Source organism: Pezoporus flaviventris, unplaced genomic scaffold, assembly GCF_033815535.1.
Source record: "Pezoporus flaviventris isolate CSIRO_AGI_PZ_B2104156 unplaced genomic scaffold, CSIRO_AGI_Pfla_v1 ptg000097l, whole genome shotgun sequence".
Lineage (NCBI taxonomy): Eukaryota > Metazoa > Chordata > Aves > Psittaciformes > Psittacidae > Pezoporus > Pezoporus flaviventris.
The window spans coordinates 7,462,305-7,475,304 of NW_026892645.1; the positions used below are offsets into that span (position 1 = coordinate 7,462,305).

Consider the following 13,000-nt stretch of genomic DNA (forward strand, 5'->3'; position numbering starts at 1 on the left):
CTTGATTTTATTTTCATTGTTACAGAAAACAACTCATTTAACTTCAAATGAAGTAAATGAGAAAAGAAGAACCAAATGCTCTTTTTGAAAGATGAGAAGCAGGACATTGGAACACAATCAAAACCCTTCCTCTGGGGACTTTTATAAAGCCCTTTTTTCCTCTTATTTTAACACAAAGTGATTTGACTTCAGTAACAAACATCATTTTAGGAGCAGCTAAAACACAATTTAAATGAGAACTCTTTAACTGACAATGATTACAACTCCCTGCTTTTTGCTCATAACCCCTAAACTATGATCCCATGCCCCAGGGAATTTATTCTCCTTTTTTTTTCTCCATGCGTTAAATGAATTGTTTCACTCTAATACTCTCTGGGTTTTGGTTCTCATGTAGGAGCAGCAACAGCCATGGAATTAGTGGCATTGCTGGGGAAGAATGTCAGACCAGTGAGCTAAACATAGAATGGTTTGGATTGGAAGGAACCTTAAAGCTCATCCAGCTCCAACCCCTGCCACAGGCAGGGACACCTTCCACTAGAGCAGCTTGCTCCAAGCCCCTGTGTCCAACCTGGCCTTGAACACTGCCAGGGATGGGGCAGCCACAGCTTCTCTGGGCACCCTGTGCCAGTGCCTCGGAACCCTCACAGGGAAGAGCTTCTGCCTAATGTCTGATCTTAATCTCCCCTCTGTCAGTCTAAAGTCATCCTGTTAATGAAAACCTTTGAAGCTTTGTTACAGTTCAGAAACCTTTGTATTTCTCCACATTTTTGTGTGTTCCAGATGAGTTTAAATCCTTCATGAAAAGGCTACCTAGCAACCACTTCCTGACCATTGGGAGCATCCACCAGCACTGGGGGAATGACTGGGATCTGCAGAACCGCTACAAGCTGCTGCAGAGCTCCCTGGAAGCCCAGCGCCAGAAGATCCAGCGCACTGCCCGCAAACTCTTTGGCCTCAGTGTCCGGTGTCGGCACAATCCTAACCACCAGCTGCCTAGAGAAAGGTATCTTCACCCTTCATTGGGGATGGGTGTCGTGTGAGGGGTGACTGGTGGACTCAGGCTTGTGCTTTGACCTAAACCCAACAGCCTAAGTGTTTGGGTATGGGATGTGCTAACATAGAGGTGTGAGGGGAAATATTAAAGACTGGGAGTGTGTTGAAACCTCTGGACGTGTAAGTAACCTTTATCACACACCTAAACACATTCACATCCCTTCTGTGTGGTCTTAGCTACCCAGATAAAGAACACCCACTTATTTTGTGGTATTCTGCAGGAATATTACAGGGCTAACAACAGACAGCCAAGCAGACTAAGCTGCTTTTTAAGCGGTTTTGCCTCATGTACTGCAGCCAAGCTTTAAGCCTCCATTTGCTGCTGAGATGGATATCCAGAGCACAAGATGTTTCAGCCCATTTTGGAGTTGTGCTCCTCAGTGAGTGTAGCCAGAGTGAAAGAGAAGCTTTAGTTTTCATCTGGAATAAATCGCATCTCTTCTACAAAATGCAGAGTGACCCCACAAACCTGTACTGATCAGAAGCCTACCAATCTCAGTAGATTACAGCTACAGCAACTATTGACTGGTATTGATTGATTGATTAGGCTTTGATATCTAATACTGGCCTTTTGGGGCTCGTTTCAGCCCTGACCTATAGCTCAGTTTACGTTTGCTTCTAGTCATTTTTTGGAGACTTATATCAGCAGATTTTAATAAACATCTCTTGATGTTTCTTTCTACATTGTCTGAAATAACACTGAAAGTCTTGGAATAAAGGAGTCCAAGTGCCTTTTCATCCATGTTTCTCTTGACAGGATTAGGCCAATATTGGGGGTAGGGGGGGAACTCATTTTGTATCTCCTTCATTACCTAAATTCAAGAGAAAATTAAGTTATTGACTGCTGTCCCTTGTTATCCTCCAGCTCCCCGGCCACTAAACACACTGAGCTTTCGTTTCACCACTGCGCAGCTTAGGAAACTCTTCCAGGGTTTAACATCTCTTTAATTACCAAGAAATCTCATGTTTCTGGGCAAAGACTCCATAGACTTACTAGGGATGAGGAGAAATATCTATTAAGTTTAAGAAATTAGGGGAAAAAAAACCTTTGGAAAACTTCCTAAAATAGGCCCATTCCTGCCAGCTGGCTGAGCTGCTAGAACCAAGCCAAGTGGTGGAGGAATCGCAAGCACATCCAGGCACAATTCTGAGTTGTACCACAACAACAACAAAGCGAAGCAGCAGTAAGCAAATACCCAGCCAACCATGGTGCTGCAAAACATTCAGCTAAATACATCTTTAGCATTTCTCTTCTATTTTAAAGAGTCAGCCACGCAGAAAGGCAGCCTCCATCTAATACTGCAAAATCTGGGGGAAGGAGGATGAAGTGGCTGATGGCAGCTGGGTTTTTAACTGACTGATGTGCTTGATTTGTTTAAGTCAACACCAGCAGGCATATTATCATTTCCTTTCTTATTTGTCATGCTGCATTTGTAGCAAGGCAGGGGAGCAGCTCAGTAGATATGCAGCAGAAGAGGTATACATTTCACTGTGCCTTTCACCAAAGCCTGGAAATACTCTAATTTCCTAATTGTTACTGTACAGAATGACAGATGCTTATCAAGCATGCCAGTGGCTTTGAAAGGATGGAAAGGTTCTATTTAGAGCAAGCCTTTCTCTTTTATAGCAACCTTGCATTATATATTCAAAAGCAATGGAAAAGAGAAATACAATTACTGTTGATGGTCCTCAGGGAAAGGAGGGGGTGGTGATCCCAAGAGAAAGAGTAGGGATTTTGGCAATTAGGCTGATTCTCCATGAACTTTGCAATAGCGAGGAAGGCTATGAAAATACGTATTTATAATGGCTATATTTACAAATACATGGTTTTTAACATATATACACATAAATATTCCTGCTTTTGCTTAAAAACCACCTCTTTGCAGGCAAGTTTGTTGTTTTTGTTCCAAGTCTGAAAAAGGAAGCACCCCTCAGCTGTTAAAACATCAATGTTGAATGAGTACCTACGGCTGCATTATGGATGTAAAATATAAATAACATCCAAAGAAAGGGGGGCTGCTACATGTTCTGGGCTCCAGCCAGATTGTCATTAGTTAAGAGTACATCATGCAGCTGCTGACAGTAAAAATAGCTTTTTTTTACTTCACTGTGCCACACTGAAAGCCCAAAAGTACCTCCCCAGCAGCTAGTGCTGGTTGGAAAGAGGAAGGTGAGTTTGCAAAGAACTTGCTAAATCCCTACCTTTTACTCTAGCAACTAAAAAACTAGAATCTGTCCTTCTGGCTCCAGTTTCTGATTTTTTTTTGTTTTTTTTTGTGGGGGGTTTTGTTTGTTTGGGTTCTGGTTTTGTTTTGCTATGGTTTGTTTTTCTAATGAGCTCAGACACCATCTACAACAAAGTGGTAGCTTTGCCTCAAGGGTCACCCATCAGCTTCTTTCCCTCCCCAGACCTGATTCATCCTGAAGTCAGGAGGAAATAAAATTGTTCATCACCTTTTGGTATAACCTGACACTGGCCTGCAAAACATGTCCTTTTTGGCACAACACATAGGTTTTAAATGGTGAAACAGCTCTTTGTGGTTACCTGGCTCCCCATTCCCACCATTGCCAGGGGCCTTCCCTGTGAGGGTGCTGAGGCGCTGGCACAGGGTGCCCAGAGAAGCTGTGGCTGCCCCATCCCTGGCAGTGCTCAAGGCCAGGTTGGACATAGGGGCTTGGAGCAAGCTGCTCTAGTGGAAGGTGTCCCTGCCCATGGCAGGGCATTGGAACTGGATGAGCTTTAAGGTCCTTTCCAATCCAAACCATTCTATGTGATGTTTGCATGTCTCCAGTGAGCACCAGCAAGAAAATAACAACAAAATAACTCTCAGTCACCACTTTCCCTGGATGTAGTTCTTTTTCATTTTAGTTTTGGAATGTAAGATATTAAAGCTGAATGCAAAATTGCTTGACAGTGACCTTTGAAGACTTAGTTTCCCTTTTTTTCACTTCCACATGCTCTGGTACTTTACACTTTGAACTAGCAGAGGTAGCAAATATTAGGCAAAATAACATTTGCAATGATATGAAGAGGGAGAAAGATAAACCAGTGACATTTTAATGAAAAAGAAAATAATTAAAATGTAAACCAATGGCTTCCCTGCTGCTGGCTTTTAGCTTTTGAAGTAGGTCTTTCCAGCTTCCTTCTGCCCTGACATCCCTTGGTTATATTCACATAAGCTGAGCCATCACAGGGATGTGTCTTAGGAAGTTTACCTCCTGTCAGATCGAGGGCTGTGACTGAGTCTCCATATATTCTTATCCTGCCCCAGTTACAAGACAAAATGGGATAATTTATACCACTTTTCCTCTCTCTCATTTTCTCACATTTCCCATTGTCATGTTTGTAGCCGATGCCCAGCTCTGCCCTGGATGCTGCATTTTCATTTAATTACATCCTTTATTGCTGCCATCAGCAGATGGTTGGTAGGCTCCCTTTTTTTTTTTTGTCCTACTTGTGTCTTTGCTGAGTGCTAAGACATATATATCCACCAAAAAAAAACCTCAGCCGTCTTTCTCTTGATCTCCTCCCATCCTTCCTCCACAAAGTGGACCTGGGAAAGAGGAAAATAACTGGTTTTGATTGCAAGATATCAGCTGAGATTCCCCTGTTAGTGTAAGAGAGGGATGGAACGATAGAGTTTGGTTTTTTTCCCCTCAGACAGACAGGATGTGATCAGCTGGCTCCAATTTTTATTGTGCCCCCTGAAGTCCTTGTCCCATGAACTCAATGGTATTATCAACATGTCAAACCTGTGTAAAGCATTGAGCCAGCACTGCACAAATATGCTGGGAATCCTATGCAAGAGGAAATCAGGACAGTTGAGTTCACCTGCACAGAGCTGGAATTGGGATCTGGGCATGGTGGTTGTTCAGCCTGTGTTTGGCTGTCATTTGCATATGCAGCTGTATGAGGCTGTTGGCAGCTGTATGAAAGTGGTGGCAGCACATGTACAGAAGCACAACTCTGATAATACCTCATCAAACCCATCTCAGAAACCACCCTTAGGCCTATGAGCAGCCATTGCTACCTCATCTGGAAACCCAGTCCCACAAAAAGCAACAAATGTGGCCATGGGGAGAGCTATAGATATGAGGGAAATACTGCCCTTACCTTATAGACAGGGCTAGGGATGCTAAGAAAGTACCTGATGGAGCTGGACATTTACCACCTCTCTGCCACCAGCTCTCTGGCTCAGCTCTTCATTTCCTTTGTGCTCCTGGGCTTCTCCTTGTCTTAGTATAATTTACATTGGAAGTGGGAGCTAGGGATGAAGTCTGGGGCTGTAGGAGATATTCCCTTCAAAGCAGTCTCTGATTTTCATCATTGTCATCAAGCCCAACAATGGGAAGAGGCAGCATGCAGGAACCTTGTGCTTCCCTTCAGCAGTTCCCCTAACCCAGTGACCCCAGGCAGCCTGTGTGTATATATTGGAGGGTTGCTTTGGTTTTAGTTTGTTCTCCTCTTGCTTATGCTTCTCTAGCTCCAGGCTTAGACTGCTTAGAAGTAAAGAAAGAAGCTTTCAAGGAGGTGCATGGAGGAATTGAGGTGGGTTCACAGCACCTTAGGGAGATTGAAATGTGGAATCAGGGTGCCTTGCTGAATTCAAGTGCATTTGGCACTTTCCAAACAGGAACTGTGAGGCTTCAGACAGGGTAAAAAATATTTGTATTGCTGGGAAAGTGAGAAAAAATTCACTGATGAGCAGAAGGCAGAGTCCAGCCCCCAGGGGATGGTTTGGAGGGTGCTTGTTGCTGTCAGCAATGTGTTTTGCAGACACACTGTGCTGCGCTGTCTCTCCCTGCTGAAGCAGAGCTGTCCTACAGACCAGGAAGAGCCATGTGCACTTCTAGGGACCAGGACTGTTGCTGTCTCCCTCTGCAGCAGATATTTATAGGTGTCACTGCCTTGCTACCAAGCTCCCCATCCGACTTTGTCTTTTCCATTAGCAGGAGAGCTCCTGTTAGCTGTGGATAGGGAAAAAGACCCAGGCAGCCCTGTATCACAGGAGGAATGTGAAAGTTGACTCTTCCTACATTCAAGGCTTCACAATTTTCCTGCTAATTCACTGCCTTTTTCCTCACTAATTATTTTCCTTTCACTCAGTTTCTTCCTGCCTCTTTTCATTCCTGCCTGTCCTGTCTTTCAGTTGTTGCTGCTGTTTCAGTTTCCTCCTCTATGCCTATTCCTCCTGCCTGTGGTATTTCTCTCTCATTTTTCCTCCTAGCTGCATTTCCCCCTCACCCTTTCTGCTTCTGCCCCTTGACTACTTCTTTCCTTCCAGTGCTTTCCTCTGTTTCCACTCTCATCCCCTCACTCGCTCCCTCCCCCTAATCATCTTGCTGTTCTTTGCTGCTGTATCATTTAATGCCTTCTTTGATACAGCCTACAGCTTAATGATTATTCGGAGGTCAGGCGATGCAGGTGCCATGAATTTCTCTAATCCAGCTCTGAGAGCCTCTGTCCATAATCACTCCTCCTGTTCTACAGGGACTGAATCCTAATTTGTCATTAGTCAGTCCTCTCACTGCAGCACTACCAAGAACTTCTTGCCCAGAGGAGACAATGAAGTATTCATTAGCTGGGGGGTGGTGGAGGAAAGGGAGGGAGAGGGTGGCTGAACAAGGCCTTCAGCTGAAGGCTGCTGAGAAAGGAGTCGCTGTGCTGAGATTTCCCCGGGGCAGTGGGAAGGGGGAAGAAGGGGCCACAAGGCAGCATTGCAAGGGACTTAAACAAAGGCAAACGTGGGTTACAGTGTTATTCAACAGGAGTTGTTCCAGGGCTGCAGGATGGGAGGGGAGGATGCTGATAGAGCAGTTTGGGGAGTGATGGGGCCTGAGGATGGGCAAGTATAACTGTTTTACAGAGAAGAGGTGGTCAGTTATCAGTGGACTTTTAAAAGGCAGACTGTTTTAGCAGCTTTGTCTCTATGCACCCTGACTTCCACCCTCTTTTCTGCTATTCCTGAGCTCTGCACTGTAAGCAGAGGTTACCATTGGCTTTGCCTCATCCCATTACATTGGAGAATGCAGGAATTGCCAGTGCCATGGAGGGGAGTTTTCTCCTGCTAGCCTAGGAGTTGTGCTGACCTGTGATCTCTGATAGCACCTCAGCCTCTGGCGTGGCTTTATCAGCTCTATTCCCATGGCTGAAAACTGTCACTGTAGAACTGATGAGATCCTTGGCAGGAGACTGTGCTAGTCTCAGCTCCTAGAGCAGCATGAAGAGAGAGACTTCAGTTGATCAATTCTAACTTCCAGCTATTTCTTATAGGGCTTGTGAACTCCACCAAGGAATTAAACAGCAGATGAATGATTAAATCTAGGGCATCAATGTTCCTAGAGCTCTGCTTCAGATGAATCCCTGAAAACACTGTGGTTCTAGTAAGATGCCAATAACACTCTATGAAACTCTACCATGCTAATGGCTTTCTTCTTCCTACTTGCAGGACAATACAGGAATGGCTTACACGGGTCCAGTCTCTGCTCTACTGCAATGAGAATGGGTTCTGGGGGACCTTTCTGGAAAGCCAACGGAGCTGCGTTTGCCACGGTGGCACCAGCCTGTGCCAGCGCCCCATCCCTTGCATCATCGGAGGCAACAACAGCTGTGCTATGTGCAGCCTTGCCAACATCTCTCTCTGTGGCTCATGCAACAAGGGCTATAAGCTTTACCGGGGTCGCTGCGAGCCTCAGAATGTAGACTCGGAGCGGAGCGAGCAGTTCATCAGCTTTGAGACAGACTTGGACTTCCAAGACCTAGAGCTGAAGTACCTGCTGCAGAAAATGGACTCTCGCCTGTATGTGCACACCACTTTCATCAGCAACGAGATCCGCCTGGACACCTTCTTCGACCCCAGGTGGCGCAAACGCATGTCCCTCACCTTGAAGAGCAACAAGAACCGGATGGACTTCATCCACATGGTGATCGGGATCTCCATGCGAATCTGCCAGATGCGCAACAGCAGCCTGGACCCTATGTTCTTTGTCTATGTCAACCCCTTCAGCGGGAGTCACTCCGAGGGCTGGAACATGCCCTTTGGGGAGTACGGCTACCCACGCTGGGAGAAAACCCGCCTCCAAAACAGCCAGTGCTACAACTGGACCCTGCTACTGGGCAACCGGTGGAAAACCTTTTTTGAGACTGTCCACATCTACCTACGCAGCCGGACTCGGCTGCCCTCTCTACTGCGTAATGAGACTGGCCAAGGGCCTGTGGACCTTTCTGACCCCACCAAGCGCCAGTTCTACATCAAGATCTCAGATGTGCAGGTGTATGGCTACAGCCTGCGTTTTAACGCCGACCTACTGCGCAGTGCTGTGCAGCAGGTCAACCAGTCCTACACGCAAGGCGGGCAGTTCTATTCTTCCTCCTCTGTCATGCTCTTGCTGCTGGATATTCGGGACCGAATCAATAGACTGGCACCTCCTGTGGCCCCGGGGAAGCCCCAGCTGGATCTGTTCTCTTGTATGCTCAAGCACCGCCTGAAACTCACCAACAGTGAGATCATCCGCGTGAACCATGCTCTAGACCTGTACAACACCGAGATCCTCAAACAGTCGGACCAGATGACAGCCAAACTCTGCTAACCCGGACTTTTCCATGGACATGTTGGTGATTGATCCTTTTGCTGTAAAAAAAAAAAGTACAATAAAAGAGAGAAAAAAGAAATAAAAAGAGGAAAAATTAAAAAGGAAGAGAAGTGGGGGTAAAGTAATGGGGAAACCCGAGATTTGTAAAATGTAATTAATATACAGAAGAGAAAAGAGGAAATTCTTCATTTGTTGAAAAACTAAGCCCATTCTAGCAGCTGTATAAAACTGTCAGGCATGTTTGTTATTTCTATAATCCGTCATAAAAGGGGAACACCTTACTCTCTCTTGACCTTGGGGGTGTTGCTTGCTACTCCTTAGGGGCAGCACAGTAAATAAAGGGAGGAGCAGAGGGAGGGGTAATCTTCTGTAATGAACTGTAAAGTTTTCTGCTATGCAGGTGCCAAGACAAAGAGACAAAACCAATCAAAGCAAAGAATCAAACAAGAGTTATATGTAAATGTAAAAGAGCTACCATTATTCCTATAGTGGGAGTAAATGGTGAAAGATAAAAGATATTTCTTCTGTTGAGATTTATGCCAGCTTTATGTGGAGTTATTCACACAGCCTCTGCTGAGCTTTGCTGGAGGACAGAAGGTGATGGCAGTCCTATGACAGGAACACTAATGCCTCATTGGTGAGAGGACATGTAAGAGGTGGAGGGTGGGTGCAGCTCTCAGGTGGCTTCACTTTGGGATTTCCACCTTGGAAGGCTTTTCACCAGAGGTAGTGTCTCAGCATTTGCTGAAGAATGGGATCTGGTCCCTTTGGTTACTTTGGTTCATGCCTTGCATCAGATGCTGCTGACTTCAGTGATGCCAGAGCTTAACCCATGGAGGACCAGCACCTGTAAATCTTCAGGTACTCATCTTTAAGGTATTTCAAGAGTCCCTAAACCAGAGAAAGCCAAAATCCTATGCCACTTTGACAAACCTAAAGGCAAACATACATTTGGCTTTTTGCCTCAGGTTCTGAGTTTTCCAGTAACGCTGGGAAACCTTTATCACCACAAACACCAAAGCACCAGAAAACACATTTCCAAGGAAACTTAGAGGCATTAAAAGACGCACATGTCCATTTTTTATTTGGGGAAGGAAAAATCCCTTTTACTTTCTTATGTTTCCATGGCTGTGAATGAAATCCTTGTGTCACTTACACTTTCTTTGTCTAAAAATGTAAGTCCAGAAAACAGATGAGAAAATTTTATTAAGATACCTGGAAAAGCATTAAAAGTGAGGGGTGGGAAGGAAAAGCACAATAACCAAATAGACCCTGAATCTGCAAGGATAAAGAAAATTAAAGAGAGTTATCAAACAGAGCAACTAAAATAACTAAAAGGTGGGTAAAATGTTGTGGAGTGTGTGTTTGTGTGTGTTTGGATTTAAAACAAATAATACATCAAATGGAACATTTGAATGTAGGATAATCTGAGATGGGTAATGAAGCCTGAACACAGTTGGAGGTGAGTAGTAGGGTGTTTCTCTGAATCTTACTCTGGCAGTGTTCAAAGCCAGGTTGGACAGAGCCTTGGGTGACATGGGCTGGTGTGAGGAGTCCCTGCCTGTGGCAGGGGGATTGGAACTCGATGATCTTCAAGTCCTTTCCAACCCTAACTATTCTGTGATTCTATGATCCCAGGGAAAACCATGCTTGAGCAGGATGGATAGTTCTGATCCGAAGTCCAAAACTCAGATCTGGCTTAAGACTTAACAGGTTGATTTAATTGAGATCAGGAGTCTTGTAGAAACTTCGACCTTCTTTCTTTGAGGTCTTTGGCTCCAATTCTGAGAATAGCATCAGAAAGATGGAACGAGCTAAATGCATTGTGGTGTTATTCATGTGACAGCAGGGATTTAGACAATTCAGTTTGGCTTCAGGTTTAGTTTAATTTGTGTGGTTTCAGTTGATGCTCATCCAAGTTTCCTGAGGAGGAAATGGATACCTTGAGAAAAACACACATTCACTGAAATCTTCTGCTGAACCAGCAATGGGGGCATGAAAGAAACTATCTGGGTAGGCTGTAAGAAAGCAAAAAGGAATCCTAGCCACATAAGCACACATTAGTCCTTGTCTGTCTGCCAAAAGGTGGTGAAATGCATGCATCTGTTATAACAAAAATGTTTCTAGGAACATCTATTGATTTCCATCAGTAGTAACTTTGTGTTTTCCCTAACTTGCATTGTTATCTTTCTCTACCAGTCAGTCCATGCAACAGGTTGCACTTTTCCCAGTTTGTTTGTCTGATTGATTTTCCTTTGGTTGGTCTTTGCTTTGTGCAGTAGAGGTTTGTGCTTCCCCACCAGTCAAAGAGGTTCCTTTATAGTTGCGCCATTCCTGTGTCAAGATTTCTGATAAGAGAAAAGTCACCAGCAAGAGTATGCATGGAACTTAGTTTTAAGCAAATAGTAGAGACTATTCATGGGAGATGAATGTCAGATTTGTAATTATGAGTGGAAATAATGTTCCTGACAGCTACATCTATCCAAGCAGGGAATAGAAACGTACTGTTTAATTTACATGTATGACCCAAAGAGCTGACACTGAAAAGAACTATAGTTATTGCTCTAAAAACACTGAATACTGCTTATGAGAAACCTATAGCCTAAGATGCATTCTGAATTCAATGAGATTCCTTCATGGCTGGGAACAGTGACCGTGCTAACACAAAATGAAATTAATCTGATCAATTGCTTTCCTATGAGATAAGTATAGAGCTCCCATGACTGGAAGCCAAAGAAGTTGCAATTAAATCTCAGATCTCGTGGGTAACTAGCAATACATTAGCTAAATCTTGCCCCATATCTGTGGGAATGTTAGGGATCAAATCAACTGCTCTCATATATTGTTACTAATGCTTTGGGATGATCAGCCCTGAGTATTACTGGGCTTCAGAAAGGGGGCAACACAATAAAACATAAACAAGATATTGGGTGCCAACACCACATTAAGCCCTTCCCCAGGTAAAGGAACAGTCTGTGACAGCCAGATCCAGACTCAGACCCCAAAGGTTTGTTTTAGGTTATCTGTGCAGTCAATAGAAGACGTGGAGGCATCTGGCATATTTCTTGATAACAGAAAGCTGAGATCCCCCTAGAGAGGACACACCAGTGCTATAGTGGTGTTAATGGGCTTAAAAGGAAATTATATCTAAGTCCTCCATTTGGTCAGAAAAAGATAGTTTACAGCCAGTCAGTGACTAGAATGGAGCATAATTAATAGAGGAGAATTAAGTGGAGCTCAGAGAATCCTTTCGCCAATAAACCCAGATTCACTAAACTGCATGATCAGTAGGTATTGTTATAGAGTTTAATGATAACAGAGACATTTGTACTTTGAAATATGAGTAACCATTCTCTGACTGGTACAAGACTGAAATTCAGCTTCCTCCCTCTGTACAAGGAGTTAGGGACTAATCCACAAGATTGTCCAGTTCAGCTAATACAGGAAGGTACTTGTCCCTTGCTGTAATTAGATTAAGGACTGCATGAAAGCTGGAGCTTCCAAAGAACCCAGAATAAAAAAGGAAAGCTAGATGCCAGCTGCCCCAAAGTCAAAGCATGGCAAAAGCAGCAGGTAAAGCAGAATCTACCTGCTTCTTCCCTTCAAATGCAGAAGACTTCTGGGATCAGTTTCTTCAAGTCATATGAGAGAATGCACTGGGAGCTTACTAAGAAATTGCTTTTTTTAAGTCATTCAAAATTAGACTTAGCAGCCATGTGGCAGAAAGCAAAGGACGTCAGTGAGTCTTATTAATATGCTGATGCTACAGCTTCAGAAGTGTGCAGAATGTCCATTTGGATCAGGGCTAAAAGCACAGCATGAAGTTCCCATGGAAACATGGGGAGGTAATTAATTAGCTATCACATGATGACATCAGGAAGAAGCTGGACCTCAGCAGCTTTGCCCTCCTTAGAGGCAAAGGGCTCAGCCCCAGTGACCCCCAGTCAGACCCAGAGACCCCTCCACAGCTCCAAGAACAACCATGTCCTGGAGCAGAAGTGTCTTCTTGGAGGCACAAGAAATGGATGGCCAAGTAACAAGGAAGGGGTGATGAGGGCAGAAGGCAGGAAAGTAAAGGATGGAGCCACTTTCCCTTCTTATTTCTCTCTTCCCGGGATGCCTGTTTGCTCTTGCATAAAGGAATACAAGAGATCTGTTGCTTTTTGGGCTGATGGGACTTACACCAGTAACCTCAAAGAAATCAAGATGGACCATAAGGCCCAGAATAACTCTATAATGAGTACGCATCCACTTGGGCAGGCTGCACCTCTGATTGGTGAATGCCAATGCTCCCTGGTTCCATCCTGCTCCCTAGAGATGTCTCTGGCCACACTAAGCTAGGAATGCCTGTTTC

General features: G+C 44.5%; 1 protein-coding gene across 1 annotated transcript in view; it reads left to right on the forward strand.

Moving 5' to 3' along the window:
- Positions 1 to 9,183, forward strand: part of BRINP1 (BMP/retinoic acid inducible neural specific 1) — an 86,561-nt gene extending 77,378 nt beyond the window's left edge. The window contains exons 7-8 of the mRNA XM_061476480.1: positions 781 to 1,003; positions 7,503 to 9,183. Coding sequence (XP_061332464.1) covers positions 781 to 1,003; positions 7,503 to 8,643 — 1,364 coding nt within the window. The 3' untranslated portion in view covers positions 8,644 to 9,183. The remainder of the gene's footprint in view (positions 1 to 780; positions 1,004 to 7,502) is intronic.
- The last annotated feature ends 3,817 nt before the right edge of the window (positions 9,184 to 13,000 follow it).